Source organism: Crinia signifera, chromosome 7 (genome assembly GCF_055691185.1).
Source record: "Crinia signifera chromosome 7, ASM5569118v1, whole genome shotgun sequence".
In the NCBI taxonomy this organism is placed as follows: Eukaryota; Metazoa; Chordata; class Amphibia; order Anura; family Myobatrachidae; genus Crinia; species Crinia signifera.
This window is the reverse complement of record NC_139223.1, coordinates 137,900,796-137,920,479: the sequence shown is the minus strand read 5'-3', so window position 1 is coordinate 137,920,479 and position 19,684 is coordinate 137,900,796. Positions and strand designations below refer to the sequence as shown.

Here is a 19,684-nt window from a genome sequence, read left to right as displayed (position 1 = left end):
CTTGAGCTTGAAATGGGCAAGATTCCAATGTTATAGTTCAATATCTCATAGATATTTCTCAATTGAATGTGTTGTGTCCTGAGTAAACAGGTAAAATCTTTAGGGAATCATTCCTTACCCAAGCCATGCCTTCACTATCCTTACTTACTCAGCTTACTGCTCCCAGCACCCACACACTAAAACAGACTTTGTAGAACCTCCGGTGAAAGGGTTCATCTAGTTTTAGAGGTTATGTTGCACAGATGTCATGTACATTAAAGGGGGTATTCTGGTTGCATCGCAACCAGAATATGTTCGCAGCCCAACCGATGGTCGGCCTGTGCGCATGTGAACAATGGAATCACTGGGTGGGGGCGAAGAGGGGCGTGGGGTGGCAGGCAGCACCATTACCATATGGGAACGCCCAGCATTTCATGGGCGTTCCCATGAGAATGCTGGGTGTTCTCATGGTAATAAGGACGTGACACGGGTGGGGGTGGGGGGGTACAGCTGACATCACTGGATGTCAGCCTCCCACCCATTTCCTCCTGATTGTGCACGCTTATGTAAGGTTGCCTCAGAGTACCTCACATATGTGTGGGCCTTCCACATTAATCGATGGTTGCCGACCATCGAATGATGTGGGTGTTCCCCAGCAGCATCTGATTGGATGTTTACAGCATGTTAAACATCAATTCACAGCCTGCGTGGGGGAACACACGCTGCATGGGCGGGGTTTGGTGGACTCGCAAAGCTACCTAAGTTCAACAAGGTTGCCTATCTCAGATTTATCCTTTTTTTTATATATATATAGCCAGGGGCGTAACACATATTATGCAGCTGCCTAATAGTAGAGCCGTCTCTGGTTTCAGAAGTGCCATGGAATTTATAGTGCTGCCGTGTGGTTTTTTCTTTGCTTCTTTCAGCACTTTTTTTATATTTAAAACAACCGTTATCTACTTGTCTTTATTTATACTATAACAAAAAGAAAACAGAAGCCAAAATCCTTCTAGGCAAAACCTTTTAGCAAAAACATGAGAACCTGAGGGACGTTCCCCGATCTTATTATTTCACTTATTTAAACGTCTTTAGAAAAACAACAAGTTTACAACATTTCACTTTTGCTAAATCCTGAACAAATAACACAAAAACAAATGTTCTCAAAAAGGATCTTAGAAAAATCTTTCAACAAACGTATTAATATTAAAATGCATATTCTATAGTTGCCTACAACAACAAAAAGGAAACGCATTAATATTTGAATATTATATTAGTAATAGCTTCCTGATACATGGTGCTGCTGATAGTATGCATCCACACACATCAGATAGGCCCTTATTCTGGTTCGGACGGTACGGCCCGCGTGCGGCCGTACCGCCGATGTTTTTATTCTGCACATGCGCAGAGGTCAATCTGCGCATGTGCAGCCCCCTTCGCCGCAGACGTATTTCGTCCGCCGCAAAGGGGGCGTATAGGGGCGTGAGGGGCTTCATACCCTCATTTCCCTATGTGTACGCCCCGCGTTTCATGGGCGTTCCCATGCAAACGCGGGGCGTATGCATGGTAATGAGGGTATGACGCAACTCATGGGGGCGGAAAGCTGACGTCGCCGGATGTCAGCTCTCAGCCCCCATACAAGCTAGCACACGGACGATTGTCCGTGTGGTCTCAGCTTGCGGGAGCTGCTGGGGCGTGCGGACCTGCCTTCGATGGTCGACGACCATCGAATGCAGGGGGCAGCTCCCACCATGGTGGAGGCGTACGCCTCCACCATTTTTATGCGGATCGCCAGCCGTCCGTGTACGGACGGCCGTGGCGATCCGTCTCGTGGGCGGGGATTGGTTTGTGCGGCCGGAGCACCGTGTGCGGCTCCGGCCGCACCAACCAGAATAAGGGCCATAGTGTCATTGAAGCAGTATATTTCCCTAACATTGCACTTCCTCTGGTCATTAATTATGCACGCTTTACCAATTTACAGTATATACTGTACTCTACTATAGTAAGCATGAAAAATAAGGATTAATGATAACATTAAACTAACAGTCTGCAATTGTACAAGATGATGAAATACCACTGCTTAGAATGATAACATAAAAACTAACAGTCTGCAATTGTACAAGATGATAAAATACCATTGCACAGAGGGCCTAATTCATACTTGGCTGATTATCACGCAGTAAAGTGATAACCAAGAGCCGTGCAAAGGTGCCGTCGTGTTTCTACACGCAATGAGGATTTCATTGAAGTGACCGGCAGCGGTTCCGAGAGAAGAGGGGAGGGGGTACAAATTATCCAGGCCCTGATCTGATGGATGGGCCCAATGGGGCCTATGATACAGAACCTGGTAGCAGCAGCTCTTTTCAACCCAGCACATGCTGCTGTGTGGCCAGGAAGGTGCTTAATGTGTTCTTTTTTTTCTGTATTTTATTCTAAAGGTCCATGCACACTGGGCGACTATGCCCAGCGTGTATGGATAGCGATGATGTCAATCACTGCTGTGGGGAAAGCCGATCAGTGCATACATACTGAGCGGCTTTCCCCCTGCCTGGCGCCGACGGAGGGGGAGGACGGCATTGCATAGCGCAGAGCTATGCAAAGCCGTCCTCAACGCCGCTCATCTGCTGGTATTACCAGCAGATGGGCGGCTTTCCCGGCGATAATGCTGGACTGCGCAGCAGCGCTCAACGCTCATCGCTGGGGCATACACACTGGGCGGCTTTGAGCTGAAAGCCATCAAACAGGCTGTTTTGAGCAGCTTTCAGCTCAAAGTCGCCCAGTGTGTATGGGCCTTTAGAGTACATGGTCACACCTTCCATTATTAGGCCATGCCCCCTGAAAAAGTACCTGAGCCCGACACAGCTTTCGACCACCCTGGTGACCGACAGTGACCGTTTGGAGGTGATAACAAGGAGTTGCTGGGAAAACACAGGCAAAACATTGCCCTTTTTAGGGCATGGGTCTGCTGTCATCTGCAAGCTTGTACAGATGGAGCCATGGTTGTTCATCCAGCCAGCGTGCTGGAGCTTTCCGTCTCAGCGCACCGTTCACTTACAGCATATATTGTCATCTAATAGGCGACATACTGTACTGTGCTGTACATAACATACATAAGTCACACAAAGATTAATAGCATTTCAATGAATGCCGTATAGTCATCAGCACAATATTGCTAGCTAGAGCTCACTATATTACAGAAATTGAGGCTGAAGGTTGTACACTATACAGTATACCGAGGAAATGGGTGTCTTATACAATCAATTCATTTTGAAAGATAGGAATTAAACCAAGGTGTGTCAATCATTCATCAAAGGAAATTGTTTTAATGCTGCATAATACCTGATAATAAATCACAACGTATTAGGCACCAGGCGATTCTTGTTGCCAAGTTTAACTTGCTTCTAAATTCAAATATGGAAATACATTCATAATTAGGCCTCTGTAGTTTATACCAGAGAATGGCATCCTCTGACTCACCAGCTGCTATGGGACGAACAGGCCCAGCATGCATTGCCAGTCTCTAGACTTTTACAGGGGGATGTGTACTGTACATTGTACTATAATTTCAGATATTGAATAGGACTTGTACTATAACAAGCATAACATCATCAAATTGACACATTGGGGTAATTTTACTGAGATGAGAGTTCTATTGAGGGTACGAAATAAAAAGTAGTATCTGATTGGTTGCTATGGGCAACATCCCATATTCAACAGAACTCCAATCTTAGTAAATTGACCCCATTGATACTCTCCCCTTAAAGGACATGATGAAAGGAAACAATTCTATTGGGTTTATTTACTAAGATGGGAGTTCTATTTCAGTTGGGATGTTGCTATGGGCAGCCAATCAGATACTAATTATTAACTTCTAGGAGGTGCTAAATAAATAAATAGATTCTGAATGGTTGCCCATAGCAACATCCCATCTGAAGTAGAATCCCATCTTAGTAAATAATTAGCTATAAATGTGTTATCAATTCTATCAATGTGTTAGGAAACAATGTTCAAATATATTCCTACTTTCTATATTGCACAAAATAAAGTACAAAACCTGATTGTACAGAAATGCATGTGTACTCACTAAGCCTACACATGCGGTCATCTTGTGTGTAATCACTAACCCTACACATGCGGTCATCTTGTGTGTAATCACTAAGCCTACACATGAGGTCATCTTGTGTGTAATCACTAACCCTACACATGCGGTCATCTTGTGTGTAATCACTAAGCCTACACATGAGGACATCTTGTGTGTAATCACTAAGCCTACACATGTGGTCATCTTGTGTGTAATCACTAAGCCTACACATGCGGTCATCTTGTGTGTAATCACTAAGCCTACACATGCGGTCATCTTGTGTGTAATCACTAAGCCTACACATGCGGTCATCTTGTGTGTAATCACTAAGCCTACACATGAGGTCATCTTGTGTGTAATCACTAAGCCTACACATGCGGTCATCTTGTGTGTAATCACTAAGCCTACACATGCGGTCATCTTGTGTGTAATCACTAAGCCTACACATGCGGTCATCTTGTGTGTAATCACTAAGCCTACACATGAGGTCATATTGTGTGTAATCACTAAGCCTACACATGCGGTCATCTTGTGTGTAATCACTAAGCCTACACATGCGGTCATCTTGTGTGTAATCACTAAGCCTACACATGCGGTCATCTTGTGTGTAATCACTAAGCCTACACATGAGGTCATCTTGTGTGTAATCACTAACCCTACACATGCGGTCATCTTGTGTGTAATCACTAAGCCTACACATGAGGTCATCTTGTGTGTAATCACTAAGCCTACACATGTGGTCATCTTGTGTGTAATCACTAAGCCTACACATGCGGTCATCTTGTGTGTAATCACTAAGCCTACACATGCGGTCATCTTGTGTGTAATCACTAAGCCTACACATGCGGTCATCTTGTGTGTAATCACTAAGCCTACACATGAGGTCATCTTGTGTGTAATCACTAAGCCTACACATGCGGTCATCTTGTGTGTAATCACTAAGCCTACACATGCGGTCATCTTGTGTGTAATCACTAAGACTACACATGCGGTCATCTTGTGTGTAATCACTAAGCCTACACATGCGGTCATCTTGTGTGTAATCACTAAGCCTACACATGCGGTCATCTTGTGTGTAATCACTAAGCCTACACATGAGGTCCTCTTGTGTGTAATCACTAAGCCTACACATGCGGTCATCTTGTGCGTAATCACTAAGCCTACACATGCGGTCATCTTGTGCGTAATCACTAAGCCTACACATGCGGTCATCTTGTGTGTAATCACTAAGCCTACACATGAGGTCATCTTGTGTGTAATCACTAAGCCTACACATGCGGTCATCTTGTGTGTAATCACTAAGCCTACACATGCGGTCATCTTGTGTGTAATCACTAAGCCTACACATGCGGTCATCTTGTGTGTAATCACTAAGCCTACACATGAGGACATCTTGTGTGTAATCACTAAGCCTACACATGCGGTCATCTTGTGTGTAATCACTAAGCCTACACATGCGGTCATCTTGTATGTAATCACTAAGCCTACACATGCGGTCATCTTGTGTGTAATCACTAAGCCTACACATGAGGACATCTTGTGTGTAATCACTAAGCCTACACATGCGGTCATCTTGTGTGTAATCACTAAGCCTACACATGCGGTCATCTTGTGTGTAATCACTAAGCCTACACATGAGGACATCTTGTGTGTAATCACTAAGCCTACACATGCGGTCATCTTGTGTGTAATCACTAAGCCTACACATGTGGTCATCTTGTGTGTAATCACTAAGCCTACACATGTGGTCATCTTGTGTGTAATCACTAAGCCTACACATGCGGTCATCTTGTGTGTAATCACTAAGCCTACACATGCGGTCATCTTGTGTGTAATCACTAAGCCTACACATGCGGTCATCTTGTGTGTAATCACTAAGCCTACACATGCGGTCATCTTGTGTGTAATCACTAAGCCTACACATGCGGTCATCTTGTGTGTAATCACTAAGCCTACACATGCGGTCATCTTGTGTGTAATCACTAAGCCTACACATGCGGTTATCTTGTGTGTAATCACTAAGCCTACACATGAGGTCATCTTGTGTGTAATCACTAAGCCTACACATGCGGTCATTTTGTGTGTAATCACTAAGCCTACACATGAGGTCATCTTGTGTGTAATCACTTAGCCTACACATGAGGTCATCTTGTGTGTAATCACTAAGCCTACACATGAGGTCATCTTGTGTGTAATCACTAAGCCTACACATGCGGTCATCTTGTGTGTAATCACTAAGCCTACACATGCGGTCATCTTGTGTGTAATCACTAAGCCTACACATGCGGTCATCTTGTGTGTAACCACTAAGCCTACACATGCGGTCATCTTGTGTGTAATCACTAAGCCTACACATGAGGACATCTTGTGTGTAATCACTAAGCCTACACATGCGGTCATCTTGTATGTAATCACTAAGCCTACACATGCGGTCATCTTGTGTGTAATCACTAAGCCTACACATGAGGACATCTTGTGTGTAATCACTAAGCCTACACATGCGGTCATCTTGTGTGTAATCACTAAGCCTACACATGCGGTCATCTTGTGTGTAATCACTAAGCCTACACATGCGGTCATCTTGTGTGTAATCACTAAGCCTACACATGCGGTCATCTTGTGTGTAATCACTAAGCCTACACATGCGGTCATCTTGTGTGTAATCACTAAGCCTACACATGTGGTCATCTTGTGTGTAATCACTAAGCCTACACATGCGGTCATCTTGTGTGTAATCACTAAGCCTACACATGCGGTCATCTTGTGTGTAATCACTAAGCCTACACATGCGGTCATCTTGTGTGTAATCACTAAGCCTACACATGCGGTCATCTTGTGTGTAATCACTAAGCCTACACATGCGGTCATCTTGTGTGTAATCACTAAGCCTACACATGCGGTCATCTTGTGTGTAATCACTAAGCCTACACATGCGGTTATCTTGTGTGTAATCACTAAGCCTACACATGAGGTCATCTTGTGTGTAATCACTAAGCCTACACATGCGGTCATCTTGTGTGTAATCACTAAGCCTACACATGAGGTCATCTTGTGTGTAATCACTTAGCCTACACATGAGGTCATCTTGTGTGTAATCACTAAGCCTACACATGAGGTCATCTTGTGTGTAATCACTAAGCCTACACATGCGGTCATCTTGTGTGTAATCACTAAGCCTACACATGCGGTCATCTTGTGAGTAATCACTAAGCCTACACATGCGGTCATCTTGTGTGTAATCACTAAGCCTTCACATGAGGACATCTTGTGAGTAATCACTAAGCCTACACATGCGGTCATCTTGTGTGTAATCACTAAGCCTACACATGCGGTTATCTTGTGTGTAATCACTAAGCCTACACATGAGGACATCTTGTGAGTAATCACTAAGCCTACACATGCGGTCATCTTGTGTGTAATCACTAAGCCTACACATGAGGTCATCTTGTGTGTAATCACTAAGCCTACACATGCGGTCATCTTGTGTGTAATCACTAAGCCTTCACATGAGGACATCTTGTGAGTAATCACTAAGCCTACACATGCGGTCATCTTGTGTGTAATCACTAAGCCTACACATGCGGTTATCTTGTGTGTAATCACTAAGCCTACACATGCGGTCATCTTGTGTGTAATCACTAAGCGTACACATGAGGACATCTTGTGTGTAATCACTAAGCCTACACATGAGGTCATCTTGTGTGTAATCACTAAGCCTACACATGAGGTCATCTTGTGTGTAATCACTAAGCCTACACATGAGGTCATCTTGTGTGTAATCACTAAGCCTTCACATAAGGTCATCTTGTGTGTAATCACTAAGCCTACACATGCGGTCATCTTGTGTGTAATCACTAAGCCTACACATGCGGTCATCTTGTGTGTAATCACTAAGCCTACACATGCGGTCATCTTGTGTGTAATCACTAAGCCTACACATGAGGACATCTTGTGTGTAATCACTAAGCCTTGTTATACTCTTGCTGTAGCACAAGGTTAAGTCAGAACAACAATTGTACAACCTTCTTCATGCTTATAGGCTTATACATAGGCTATATGACATGCAACTTTAATGAGTACAAGCTTCATACACCAACAAGTCAATTATTTTACCAGATGCCAAGAAATATATGATTGGTTTTAATGTAAGACAACAGAATAAGATATCGGTCATAAAGTAAACACATGCACTTTGTTAACACCATCAAGAACTGGGATCTGAAACATGACTATTGTACAAGTAGGTCAATGTAAAATGTGCTCATGCATGCTACTATTATAATGGCCAATTAGGATGTTTTAGACTTAACTGGTTGGCAGTTGCAGCAGGTGAGGGCAGAATGACTGCTATTAGCATACAATCATTAAAAAAGACTCAAACACTGACCACTACTGCACAGTGTACAGCCACACTAGTTGAGACACATACAAAGATACAATTTGACTGCACAGGCCAAGTCCAATTGGGCTAATGATATTTTTGATGAAGTATAGAGGCTACTTTAAGCCACCAATATAATACACATTGCCAATAAAAAGACTCTAAAACAAAAAAGTGTCAGTACTAAAGTGATTTCCACCGAAATACCCTCGGAAATGGTCGCTGATCGACCATATCCCTGTGCATACAGGGTGACGGTCGCCAGGGCTGTTAGGAGATGCCGAGCTTCAAAGAGGTGAAAGTGATTAAAATAGATATTTAACAATTGCCCCAATCACATCAACTACACTTCAGCACTGTGTTCATTGGCACACTTTGCATCACCCTACTTATGTACCTGGTAATGGGCAGCCATGACAGTTGTGCACATTTGAAGCAACAATTGAATAACTCTATTGGGTGCCCCAAAAGATGCCCCCAAGGCAGGTCCATATCTATCTCCTATTGGTGTCACACACATGTGATACTGATGATCATTGTCATTGACCTAATATTTGATTCCCTTGTTGTGCAACTAGTGCATCAAAACAATAACTACCTAGACTTCATTAAAGCTATGAGGGGATTATAAATACACTAGTTATAAATGGACAGAATAAAAGAGCTAGTGTTCACATGGATATACTCTAATACCACCCTTACTTATTAAACAAATCCAACAATAAATGACAGTGTAACATATAACATTTTTAACAATTATAGCATGAAATATGTAATAATTTCATACATATATTGTAAATACTTATATAAAGGAACAAATATTTGGAAATTGTAAGGTTTTCTTTTTAAAGCAATGTCAAGAAATTGTCAATGCAGTACACATGGCGGTATCAGCAGATATTAGCTACCACAGTGGCCCTGTTCAGTACATACTCTTTAGATTGTAAACTTTCACAAGCAGGGCCCTCTTCCCTCACGTGCTATTCCTTCTATTACTTAAATCATCTTTGATGGCACCAATTCTGCAGTTTTCTGCCAAGCTGATACTTATTCCAGAGTCCTCTGCTGATGCAGCTATGTGTATTGACCCTGTACATGTCCTGTATTGTATTCAACCACAAGTCACTATTTTGCTTATTCGTTTACGTACTCTAACTGGGCACTGCCGGTCCCTTATGGCGACATATAAATAAAGAATAATAATAATAATACACAACCAAGTCACCCAGCTGTTACTTAGAAACAGTACTAAACAACACAACTGCATTACTGAACCTATCTATGTTTCAGTAACTGCCCCAGTGTAGGAGCTGCTTTAAATACCGTATATACTCGAGTATAAGTCGACCCGAATATAAGCCGAGGCACCTAATTTTACAACAAAAAAACTGGGAAAACTTATTGACTCAAGTGGGACCCTCACTCGAGTATTAGCCAAGTTGGGCTTTTTTAGCATAAAAAATGTTCTGAAAAAGTAGGCTTATACTCGAGTATATATGGTATTTTCAGTAAAAGAAATCAAGATCTATTACTGTGCTAGATAATAATCATAAAATAAATAATTAAGGCTTTACATATTCAATTAGCTATCAATCATGTTTTCCTCCATACAACAGGTTGCACATCTAGGGGCGGGTACTTCTATATCTAAATTGTGAAAGGGTTTTTTTTTTTTTTTACCAAATCTCTCACTTTCTGAATCTCTCACCCTATTAAATTTCCCCCTTGATGTCACTCCTGCTTAAATTAATTCAGATTTTTTTGACCAATGTACTGTATGTTTGAGTATCATCAGCTTGTGATAAAATCATTTCATGTACAGTATACAGTACATTCATGTCTATGCAATTGCAGTATTTCACCCTTTGAGTGCCAACTGAATTTGTCAAAATAGGTGTGAGAATTGCCAAACAAACATTTTTATTCACCATAATAACCTTTAATTTTTTCCTTAGGAAATATAATCTTTTTTTGCACACTATTTTATATTTGAATTTATATAATAAATGTGAGCGATGCTGGCATTTGTAGCGGATATTTTGAACATCTCTCACATTGAGATGTTGGCACTCAAAGGGATAATACACTACATAAAAATTGACTATTTCAGCCATCCCTACCAACTGTCCATCAGTGTAAGCTTGGACCTATAAGAATCACTATAAAAACACAGATAGGAATTAGCACTTACTTTCAATAATGATACTTCTTCCTGTCCAGTCATCATTGATTAGCTGTATATTCCCATAATGGACATCACTGTAGAAGATACGATTGTTTCCTTTTTCATTGAACTTATAGTCAAAAGCCAGGGAGATAACATTTTTGAAATACTCCGGGTTTTCATAGGGTTGAATGGGTGAATTGAGGTTGGTTTCATCAGAGAGGTGAATGCTTTTTAAAATTGTTCTTCCTGAGTAGAGCAAGTAACCCTCATGTTTTAGGCAAGTAATCCCATTTCTTGCTAGATAGCCATGAGCACAAGCACACGTCCTTTGGTTATTACCCCGATACAGGCAAATTTGTTGACATCCCCCATTGCTTTTCGCACAGATGTTCGTTCCTGCAGAGAATAAAATAATTCAGGTATTTTGAGAAGAATGTGGTCATTTATCAAGTTCATTCTACTCCATCCTAGGGATTATTTGGTTACGTTCTTTGCACTATATTCAAGAATAAAGTCAAGAACCACAAAACAACATTTTGTGTGTAGCTGCAAAGTTCGCTAGGTCTGGGGTGGACAATTCACAACTCTTAATAGTTTTTAAATGTGGCTTCTAACAGCTAGGAGCAGGGTTGTGCCTGTTGGAGTTAAACTACTGTAGAAGTGAAATGCACTACATTTGATTTCCCAACTAATTTGAGACAACCAGGGCTCCATAGGGTGGACAGGACAGATGTGCAGCATTTCTGGAATATCATATCATACATTAATAAAATGTATTTGCAAATTTAGCATTGTATTTGATTATTCGTACATGGCTACCACTACTCCCAGTATAACTGTTGTACACATTTAAATGCAACTGTTAAGTTATTAATGTTTGGTACACATAGACAAACCTGATATAGTATATCTATGCTGCATGTAAATATTCTTGGTGTAAAGGCATTTATGCCTTTGTATGTAAAGAGTAAAAGTCCTCCTGCTCAGGTTTCTGCATTTGTTTTATGATTTAGGATACTACAACATTTGAACAATGTTTCACACTCACTGATCGCTTTCTTTTATTATTATGTGATACATTTCTGTCTGATGCCATTTGTAACATGAAGGACACGATACCCCCCTTAGGGGCAGCATAGTATGGGTGCCACATTTAATAAACAGTGGCTCATCTCGCCATGTACAGTAAGTCCAACAACAGCTGGGGAAGAGGGAAGTGAGGTTTTTCTCATTGCGTGGGAATGCCATAGAAAAGTCAGTTTCGGTGTCAATCATAGGGTGTGGTGACTCCAAATCAGTATATAATCTTCAGTCTGATCTAAGGTGCACATAGTATCATAAGCAGCTACAATTTTGCTCACTGGGTTCTTTCAAAAATTTGCTATAGGCTCAGCTGACTTCTTTCCCATTGTTACTACCTTTCATCTGTTGCTCATGTACATAAGAAGAAACATCGGGAACATCAGGGTTCAATGACCAACCTTTTGGTGACTTAAACTCTTCTAAGAATCTGAGGCCTCTCCGAACTGCAAACAAATTTTCGGTGTATGAGAAAGGCACACCCAGAAATTGGTACCGACATAACTGGATTTTTTTTGGACACTCACTTTGTGAAAAATCCTCTGTGTGTGCGCTATAACTGCAGTACAGCTTTGGCGTATGTACATTGGCAGAAATTGCTCCACTATATCCAACATCGACATTGGGTGCACCTCTCAATCATACCTCTGACCATCTTCAGATCTATGCAATGGAAATCTAAATGGTGTTTATTCAATTTTTTTTATCTGAAATGGACCCTCTTGAAGCAGCTATTATACTACAATACAGTTTGTTCAGCGGGAGTTTTTTGTAGCATTCTGTATAAGACAAATGGACAGCAAGAAACTTGAAAAGAAACACGCTGTCCCAGAATAATCATCTATATATCGATTGTCTTTGACAAGCACCTCCTAAATATACAAGCATCTTCCTAAATCAAATGAAAGCTTTCTCTAATTAACAAAAATGCATTGGTGCTAATTAGTAAATGAAAGCTTACAGGATTTAGCAAACATTGTAGTAAAGACATTTAAACTCATTTGACTCTCCTGGTTATGGAACATTTTCTCTTTTAAGTTGCATTAAATATACTTTAGTATGAATCTGATACTTCAGACAAGACCCTTAAGGGCTCTCTTCAGTAAGCACTACCGCTTTGCAGTGCTTAGTATCCAACTCGCAGCAGTAGATGTTAAAACACTAAAGCAATTTAACACTGCTCTGGTGCGAAGATAGCAGATCTGAAGAACCACTGTCCCCGCAACCTGTATCCCCTCTACTTTTGTAGTAATGATTATTTGTGCATTACCCGGCAGTGCTAGAGCAACTGCGTGAACTGGGATGTTTGTGCACAAAGACGCTGATGTACAATGGAAAGGCGAACAGGGGAGAAGTGATCCGAAATATAAATTCAGATTTAATTTTGAAATGTGCAAGAAAAGTACTAAAGAACAATGTCAAGGTTTTTCCCATCTAACTTTGGAATTGGGTATACTGTAGATCACTTGAGTAGAGTGCAATGAGGATGTTGGTAAGATTCAAAACAGGACTTTACTGAGTTTTCATGGTTTCCCTGTACTAGCTTGGGTTTCCTCTGGGTGCTCTGTTTTCCTTGGCATCTTGGTACAGTAGCTCAATCTTCTGATTAACTGACCGTAGTGTATTTGTGTGGTATATAATATAAATTGTTAGCTCCAATGGGACGGCAAATGGTTAAAAAAGATTTACAATATAATAGCACAATCTATATAATAAGTTGAAGAATCTGTGTGCGTGTGTGTGTGTGTGTGTGTGTGTGCGTGTCCGTCGTATTGTGGACACACCGTGGCACTCAGAGACACCAAATTCAGCAACAAGATACCTCTGGACCCGGTGATGTGCACCTCGAAGCCGTTTTGGGGAAATTTCACTTAGAAATTTAACAAACACCAAGTTGTAATTTACCTTCATTGATGTTCTGGGGAAAAGATCGATGATCTGGGAAACCGTTTGCAAAGGAACAACTCCACACCTGATTTCATTGCTGTCATTGAGTATGAATGACACATTCTAACATTATGGTGAAGGCTTTAAACAATTAGGAAATAATTGAGGATATACATAGACCACACAACACACACACATGCACATTGTACACACACACACACACACACACACAGTACACCACATACGCACACATAGCACACAACACACACATTTATACGTAGAGCACCTCACACACTTACACATTGGACAGATACACACACACACACAACACACCACATGCAGTACAATACAAATCCATACACACTACAACACACACCCAAAAACAGTACAACAAACACACAGAACACACACACTTAAACATTGCCGGGATACGCAAAGCACACTACACACACATTTATACGTAGCACACATCACAAACTTACACATTCGGCAGATACACACAACACAACACTCACAGTGCAACACACACACCCACATTCACTACAACACATACCCAAAAACAGTACAATACACAAAACACACACTTAAACATTGCACAGATACACACAGCACACTACACACACACAGATTTATACATAGCACACCTTACGCACTTACACATAGGGCAGATACACACAACACACACACATAACATACCTCTAACAGCACAACACACACCCACATTCACCACACACACCCAAAAAACAGTACGACACACACAAAACACACACTTAAACATTGCACAGATACACAAAGACACAACACACACATACTGTATATACGTAGCACACCTCACACACTTACGCATTGGACAGATACATACACTACAGCACACACACAAAAACAGTAAAACACACACAAACACACAGAACACATAAAAAATAATTTGCCGTTTATTTAACCGTCTGTACCAGCAAATAAAAACTGTACCTAATGTACCGTTTCTACTTTGTTCCCCATATCCGTCTCTCCAGTCCTCCAGCCTGTCACTGCGCTCCCCGGCCAGTTGCACTGAGAAATATTTGTCCTGGCCAATGCACCCATTGATCAATACAAAGTGGGTACACTGCACTCACCCTGTTAGTCAGTTGGATATCAGGCACTGCTCTGCCTTAAGGGTTTCCCAGACTCTTTTGGTTCATAGATAATGTTTGGTCGATGGGCATGAGCGCTGCATGCATTTGTTTGAATGTTATGAGTGTAAGAAGTTGAAGAATAAGACTGAGATGAAGATTTGTCACGTTATAGTGTACAATTTACTCAATAAATCGTGAAAAAAATATGTGTACATAGAAGTACAGTACAATCAAGAAATGAAAGTAGGATTAAAAAATATATTCTGATTCAAGATGATTATTGTTTGGATGGCGGTGGGTTGCGAAACAAATCTATAGGTGGAGGGGGTATGGATATTGTGGGCATAATTGGTGTATGGTACACCTATGGGGGTCCCCAGTTGATGAGAAATTCTCACTACAGTGTCACCATAGGGGGATTTCCAATTGGGGTTCAGGTGGTCTTTTAGGGACCCCTTTACAATCCCGTTGGTCTCTTCTCCTGGAGCCTATGGTCTCCCTCAGTGATTGACTATCATTAAGGGAGACTGTAAGCTCAAGGAGAAGAGACCTACAATATTGTAAAGGGTCCCTAAAAGACCACCTGGACCCCAATTGGGAATCCCCCTATGGTGACACTGTGACCGTGACACTGTAGTGAAAATCCCATCAATTGAGGGCCCCCTGTAGGTGTAACAAACACCAATTATGCCCACAATATCCATACCCTCACCTATAGATTTGTTTCACAACCCACCCCATCCAAACAATTATCAGTTTGAATCAGAACTTATTTTTTAATCCTACTTTCATTTCTTGATTGTACTTCTATGTACACTTACATTTTTCTCACGATTTATTGAGTAAATTGTACACTTTGTAACATGGCAATTCTTTTTCTCAGTCTTATTCTTCAACTTCTTAAACTCCAAACCTTATCAATGCATCCATTGATGATTGTGATGGCTGGATCAGTGGATTGGCCTGGCGGGTGTAGGAAAGAATATGGCCCATTGCACCCATTCCCAGTGGTGCATTACAGTGGTGCGGATAGTGTGCGTCGCGTCATGACATCATGTGGCCAGGCCTGCGGACCTGCTCCCACACTCAGGGGCTGCCCCACTGTTTGGTAGAGATGCTCGGTGCATGTGCTTTACAGATCCCCAGACCTCAAAGACTGCTGCAGGCAGGTTCGGTGAGGGGAGTGGCAGTGGCAGGGAGCAGTGAATTTTTAATTAATTATGGCGCGGTAAGTAACGCCCACCCCAGACCCCACGCACTCAGCGCCTGTAATTACACACCCTAGAAACTGTAAAATTGAAAGTATAGAAATTGAGGTGTGGACATGTCCCTTTCTGATTTTGTACCGATTTCTGACCCTCAGATGTTGGAGGATATGTCATACAGTAGGTGCTAAATCTCAGGAGTGGATGTGGAATTCATCAACACATACAAGTTTTCAACTCAGGAGCGTTGTGTTTCAAACACCAACACCACACCGGATTTCATTGCCATCATTGAGTATCAATGCAAACACATTCTAACATTATGGTGGAATCTATAACAAATTACAATCTTAGGTCTTTGGCACAGCATACTGTAAGATGACATTTTTCAGCAATTTTGGAAATAAAGAAACCCCAAGGTTTTCCCGGGCAACGCCGGGCGGGTCAGCTAGTATATAATATTTATGTTTAAAAAACTTGCTGGGCTACCATTTTGAGTAACAGGGGGTTAAAAAAGGTTACTTGCCATGTATGGCATATTTATTAGTGTTTCTGAAGCAAAGCATTTATTTCTAAAAAAGAAAAGCAAAGAAGAAAAAAGAAATACAGGACCTTTTATATTTATAATGTTCATTTACCATGATCCTAATTAGTTAGACTAATTCAAGATCTATGATGGGAAAACATTGCTTCCCACTAACCTGTTGTTATGAGCCACGGGTCTGTATAAATGCAGTCTGACTTTTGTATTTGTTCCGTTTGCAGTTCACCTATCACATAATTAGGCAATTAGCACACTGCCTTGTGTGTCAGGCTGCTCACCTGCAGTGACTTTCTTCATTTAGGGGGCTTGTACATTCCAGCTCTTCTGATTGAATATTGCTCCCTATATTACACAGCCTGCCCTAAGCTCTGTGCTGGCTATACTGCTTGTTTCTAGCTATTACAGCAGATAATATTCAGTTTTTCCTGACTAACCCTGATCCTACTAATCCTGTACTTTTCTGACTAGCCTGTGATACTCTAAGCTTGCTATTTCCTTGCAAGTGCCTGATCCTCGGTGTTCCAGCCTATACTGGCTTTATTAAGAGCTTCTGTTTATGTACCTGTGTTTTCACCCATTTGTCTGTCTGTAACCAAAACTGCCCCACAGTCTGGTCCTGCTGAATGTCTGTCTGTATTGCTAGTAGCATCTACTCTGCTACTGGAGCTTGTCTTTCTGATTGTTTGTTCATTGGTATTGTGTTGCTATTAGCGATTACATCTGCCTACCGGCCCTGCTTGTCTATGTGCTTGTAACCAGTATTGCTTGCATTCCGGTTCTGTCCATTTGTCTGCTCATATTGTATTTAGACACTGCCTGGCACTGCGCCATTGTGGTTCAGTACCCAGTCCTTGGAAATTCCATCTCCAGTGCTGTGGTGCTCGTGTATACCATCTGCTCCAGTGGTCCCGTGTTAGTCGCACACTGTAGTGTGCTAAAGTTAGTATTTGTCTTATGTGTTTGGTCCTTCCTTTTGTTTTCCAGTCTGACTACAATCCTGTATTTGTCTTGCCAATTTTCCTGTAGCAGCCTGGTCCACCTTAAGACCTGGCGGCATCCCAGTACTTGGTGAACCTAATCCGCTGGGGAAAAGTGTTTTTTATAGGCAAAGTTTTAGCATGTATGAGGCTTTAAAGACTGCTGGGCAAGTGCAACAGGGCCATCTATATTACCCTGGTGGCATCCGTAACACCTCTATGTATGTACAGATAAAGCTGTTAGTGTAATTGACTGCATTTTTACTCTATTAACAATATTACTATTTTTAAAACCAGTGTACGCTCTATTTATTAATATTACTATTTTTAAATACATTCAAAGTATCACCTACCATGTATGAAAGATAAAGAGGTCCCCTAGTTACATGATGGTCTTAAATCTTTGCACCTAACACCAATCATTTAAAAAAAATCATCCTGTTTATTGTGCAGGGATCCATACAACACCAAGCAGCCAGGCGGCCCTCAGAAGACCCAACACATGGGTGGAACGTTTCCCTCTCTAAATGAACAATATTATTTTGCCACAATTACTCTTAACATATTTTGCATGTCATTAGTCCCATACTATGGGACTGTTAGACATGGCTTTATATTGCAATGTGTCCCTAAAACTATTTCGTACTGGCAGCATTCACAGTGCAACTGATCATTTACAGCATCAAACCTTTTTCTCTGGCTCGGTTAAAGACTTTTACATCCTTTAGGTTAATTCCAAGCCCAGTTCTCATGGTAACCGCATCTGTAGCATCATTCTTGTGGCCCCTTCTGATAGAGCCATTGGAGTGTGCTCTGCCAAAGAAAAGATCACAGATCAACAATCCTTGGATAATTAAAATCAAACAAGTCATTAAAATGCAACAGACAGCTGGCCTAACAGGAGGCATGGAAACCTACTTGTGTCTGTGACATTGATAGGGTTTAGCTTTGAATATCGAGAGTGCCTATTCTGTGGAAATTACATGGCTCTGTGAGATCCTTTTTGTGACCTTGCTAAGGAATGGCTAATCCTACAAGGGTGAAGCAGCTGCTGCTGAAATAACATTTTCAGACTCAAATACTTATGGAAAAATAAATTACCTGTCAGACCAGTAAATGTAAGCCCCGAAGACGACAACTGAAAACATATCCACATTGCTCCCTGACAGCACAATCTCCCGATTCCGTCCACTTTCAAGGTCGATCCTTTCTATCTTGTCCGTACGGGCATCGCACCAGTATAATTTGTTTTCCTAAAGATCAGTTGCAAAGTAAACTTTAGATGCACTTTATAAGGAGATTAATGGAAGGGTGAATAGAAGGTGTGTGGCTGTAACTATCTAAAGCTCCATAAATGTAAAAAAAAAAAAAACACAAAGGAAACAGACCTCATAATCCACCGAAATTCCATTTGGCCAGGCAATTCCCGTGTTCACCAGTACAGTTCTTTCTGAGCCATCCAGCCGGGCTCTACTTATGCATGGAGTTTGCCCCCACTCAGTCCAGAAAAGGTAACTGGTATGTACACATACGGGGGAAATACAATAAACACTTAGAAGATTATACTGGAATCATTAAGGTGTTAAAAAAACTGAAACTAAAACAAAACATTGTTTAATATTTTACAGATATTTTACTATCTTCAGCCTCAGTGAGATAGCACATTTCACTATAACAGGCACATTTACTGATTTTATTTTTACTAAAATAATGTAAAGAAAGGTCTTTTACTGTCTCCTTAGAGCAGGCATTCCCAACCACGGTCCTCAAGGCACACCAACAGTGCAGGTTTTAGTGATATCCAGGCTTCAGCACAGATGGTTTAATCAGAATCCCTTAGATACTAATTAAGTCACCTGTGCTCAAGCCTGGATATCTAGAAAAAATGGACTGTTGGTGTGCCTTGAGGACCGTGGATTGGGAATGCCTGCATCAGAGAGATAGGGATAGTCATTGACCATTGCCACCCTCAGATATATGAGAGTGGCAATGGCAGAGATATCAGCAGGCTGCTTACAGACAGAGAAATAGTAGCGTGGCAATCATAGATATACTGTATGAAGAAGCAATAATCAGGTGTGCTCAGCTCCCCCCAAAAAGATACATTTCATCAAATTGTACTTATTAGTTGCCTTATAAGCATTTGTAGTCAGAACAACGGAATTAGAGGAAAGTGACACGCCAAATCCGACTCCAATTTAACCCTTTGAATTACATTGTTGCTGTGAGCGATCCTCAAAATATCTGCTAAAAATGCCAGCGTCGCTCACA

General features: G+C 41.4%; 1 protein-coding gene across 4 annotated transcripts in view; it reads right to left on the bottom strand.

Annotated features, from left to right (window-relative positions):
- LRP1B (LDL receptor related protein 1B) overlaps window positions 1–19,684 on the bottom strand; it is a 1,445,580-nt gene that overhangs the window by 349,600 nt on the left and 1,076,296 nt on the right. For all 4 annotated transcript variants that reach the window (XM_083153866.1, XM_083153869.1, XM_083153867.1 and 1 more), the window contains exons 38-41: window positions 18,802–18,928; window positions 18,515–18,666; window positions 18,102–18,226; window positions 10,630–11,001 (exon numbers count right to left, since the gene is read on the bottom strand). In XM_083153866.1, coding sequence (XP_083009992.1) covers window positions 10,630–11,001; window positions 18,102–18,226; window positions 18,515–18,666; window positions 18,802–18,928 — 776 coding nt within the window. The remainder of the gene's footprint in view (window positions 1–10,629; window positions 11,002–18,101; window positions 18,227–18,514; window positions 18,667–18,801; window positions 18,929–19,684) is intronic.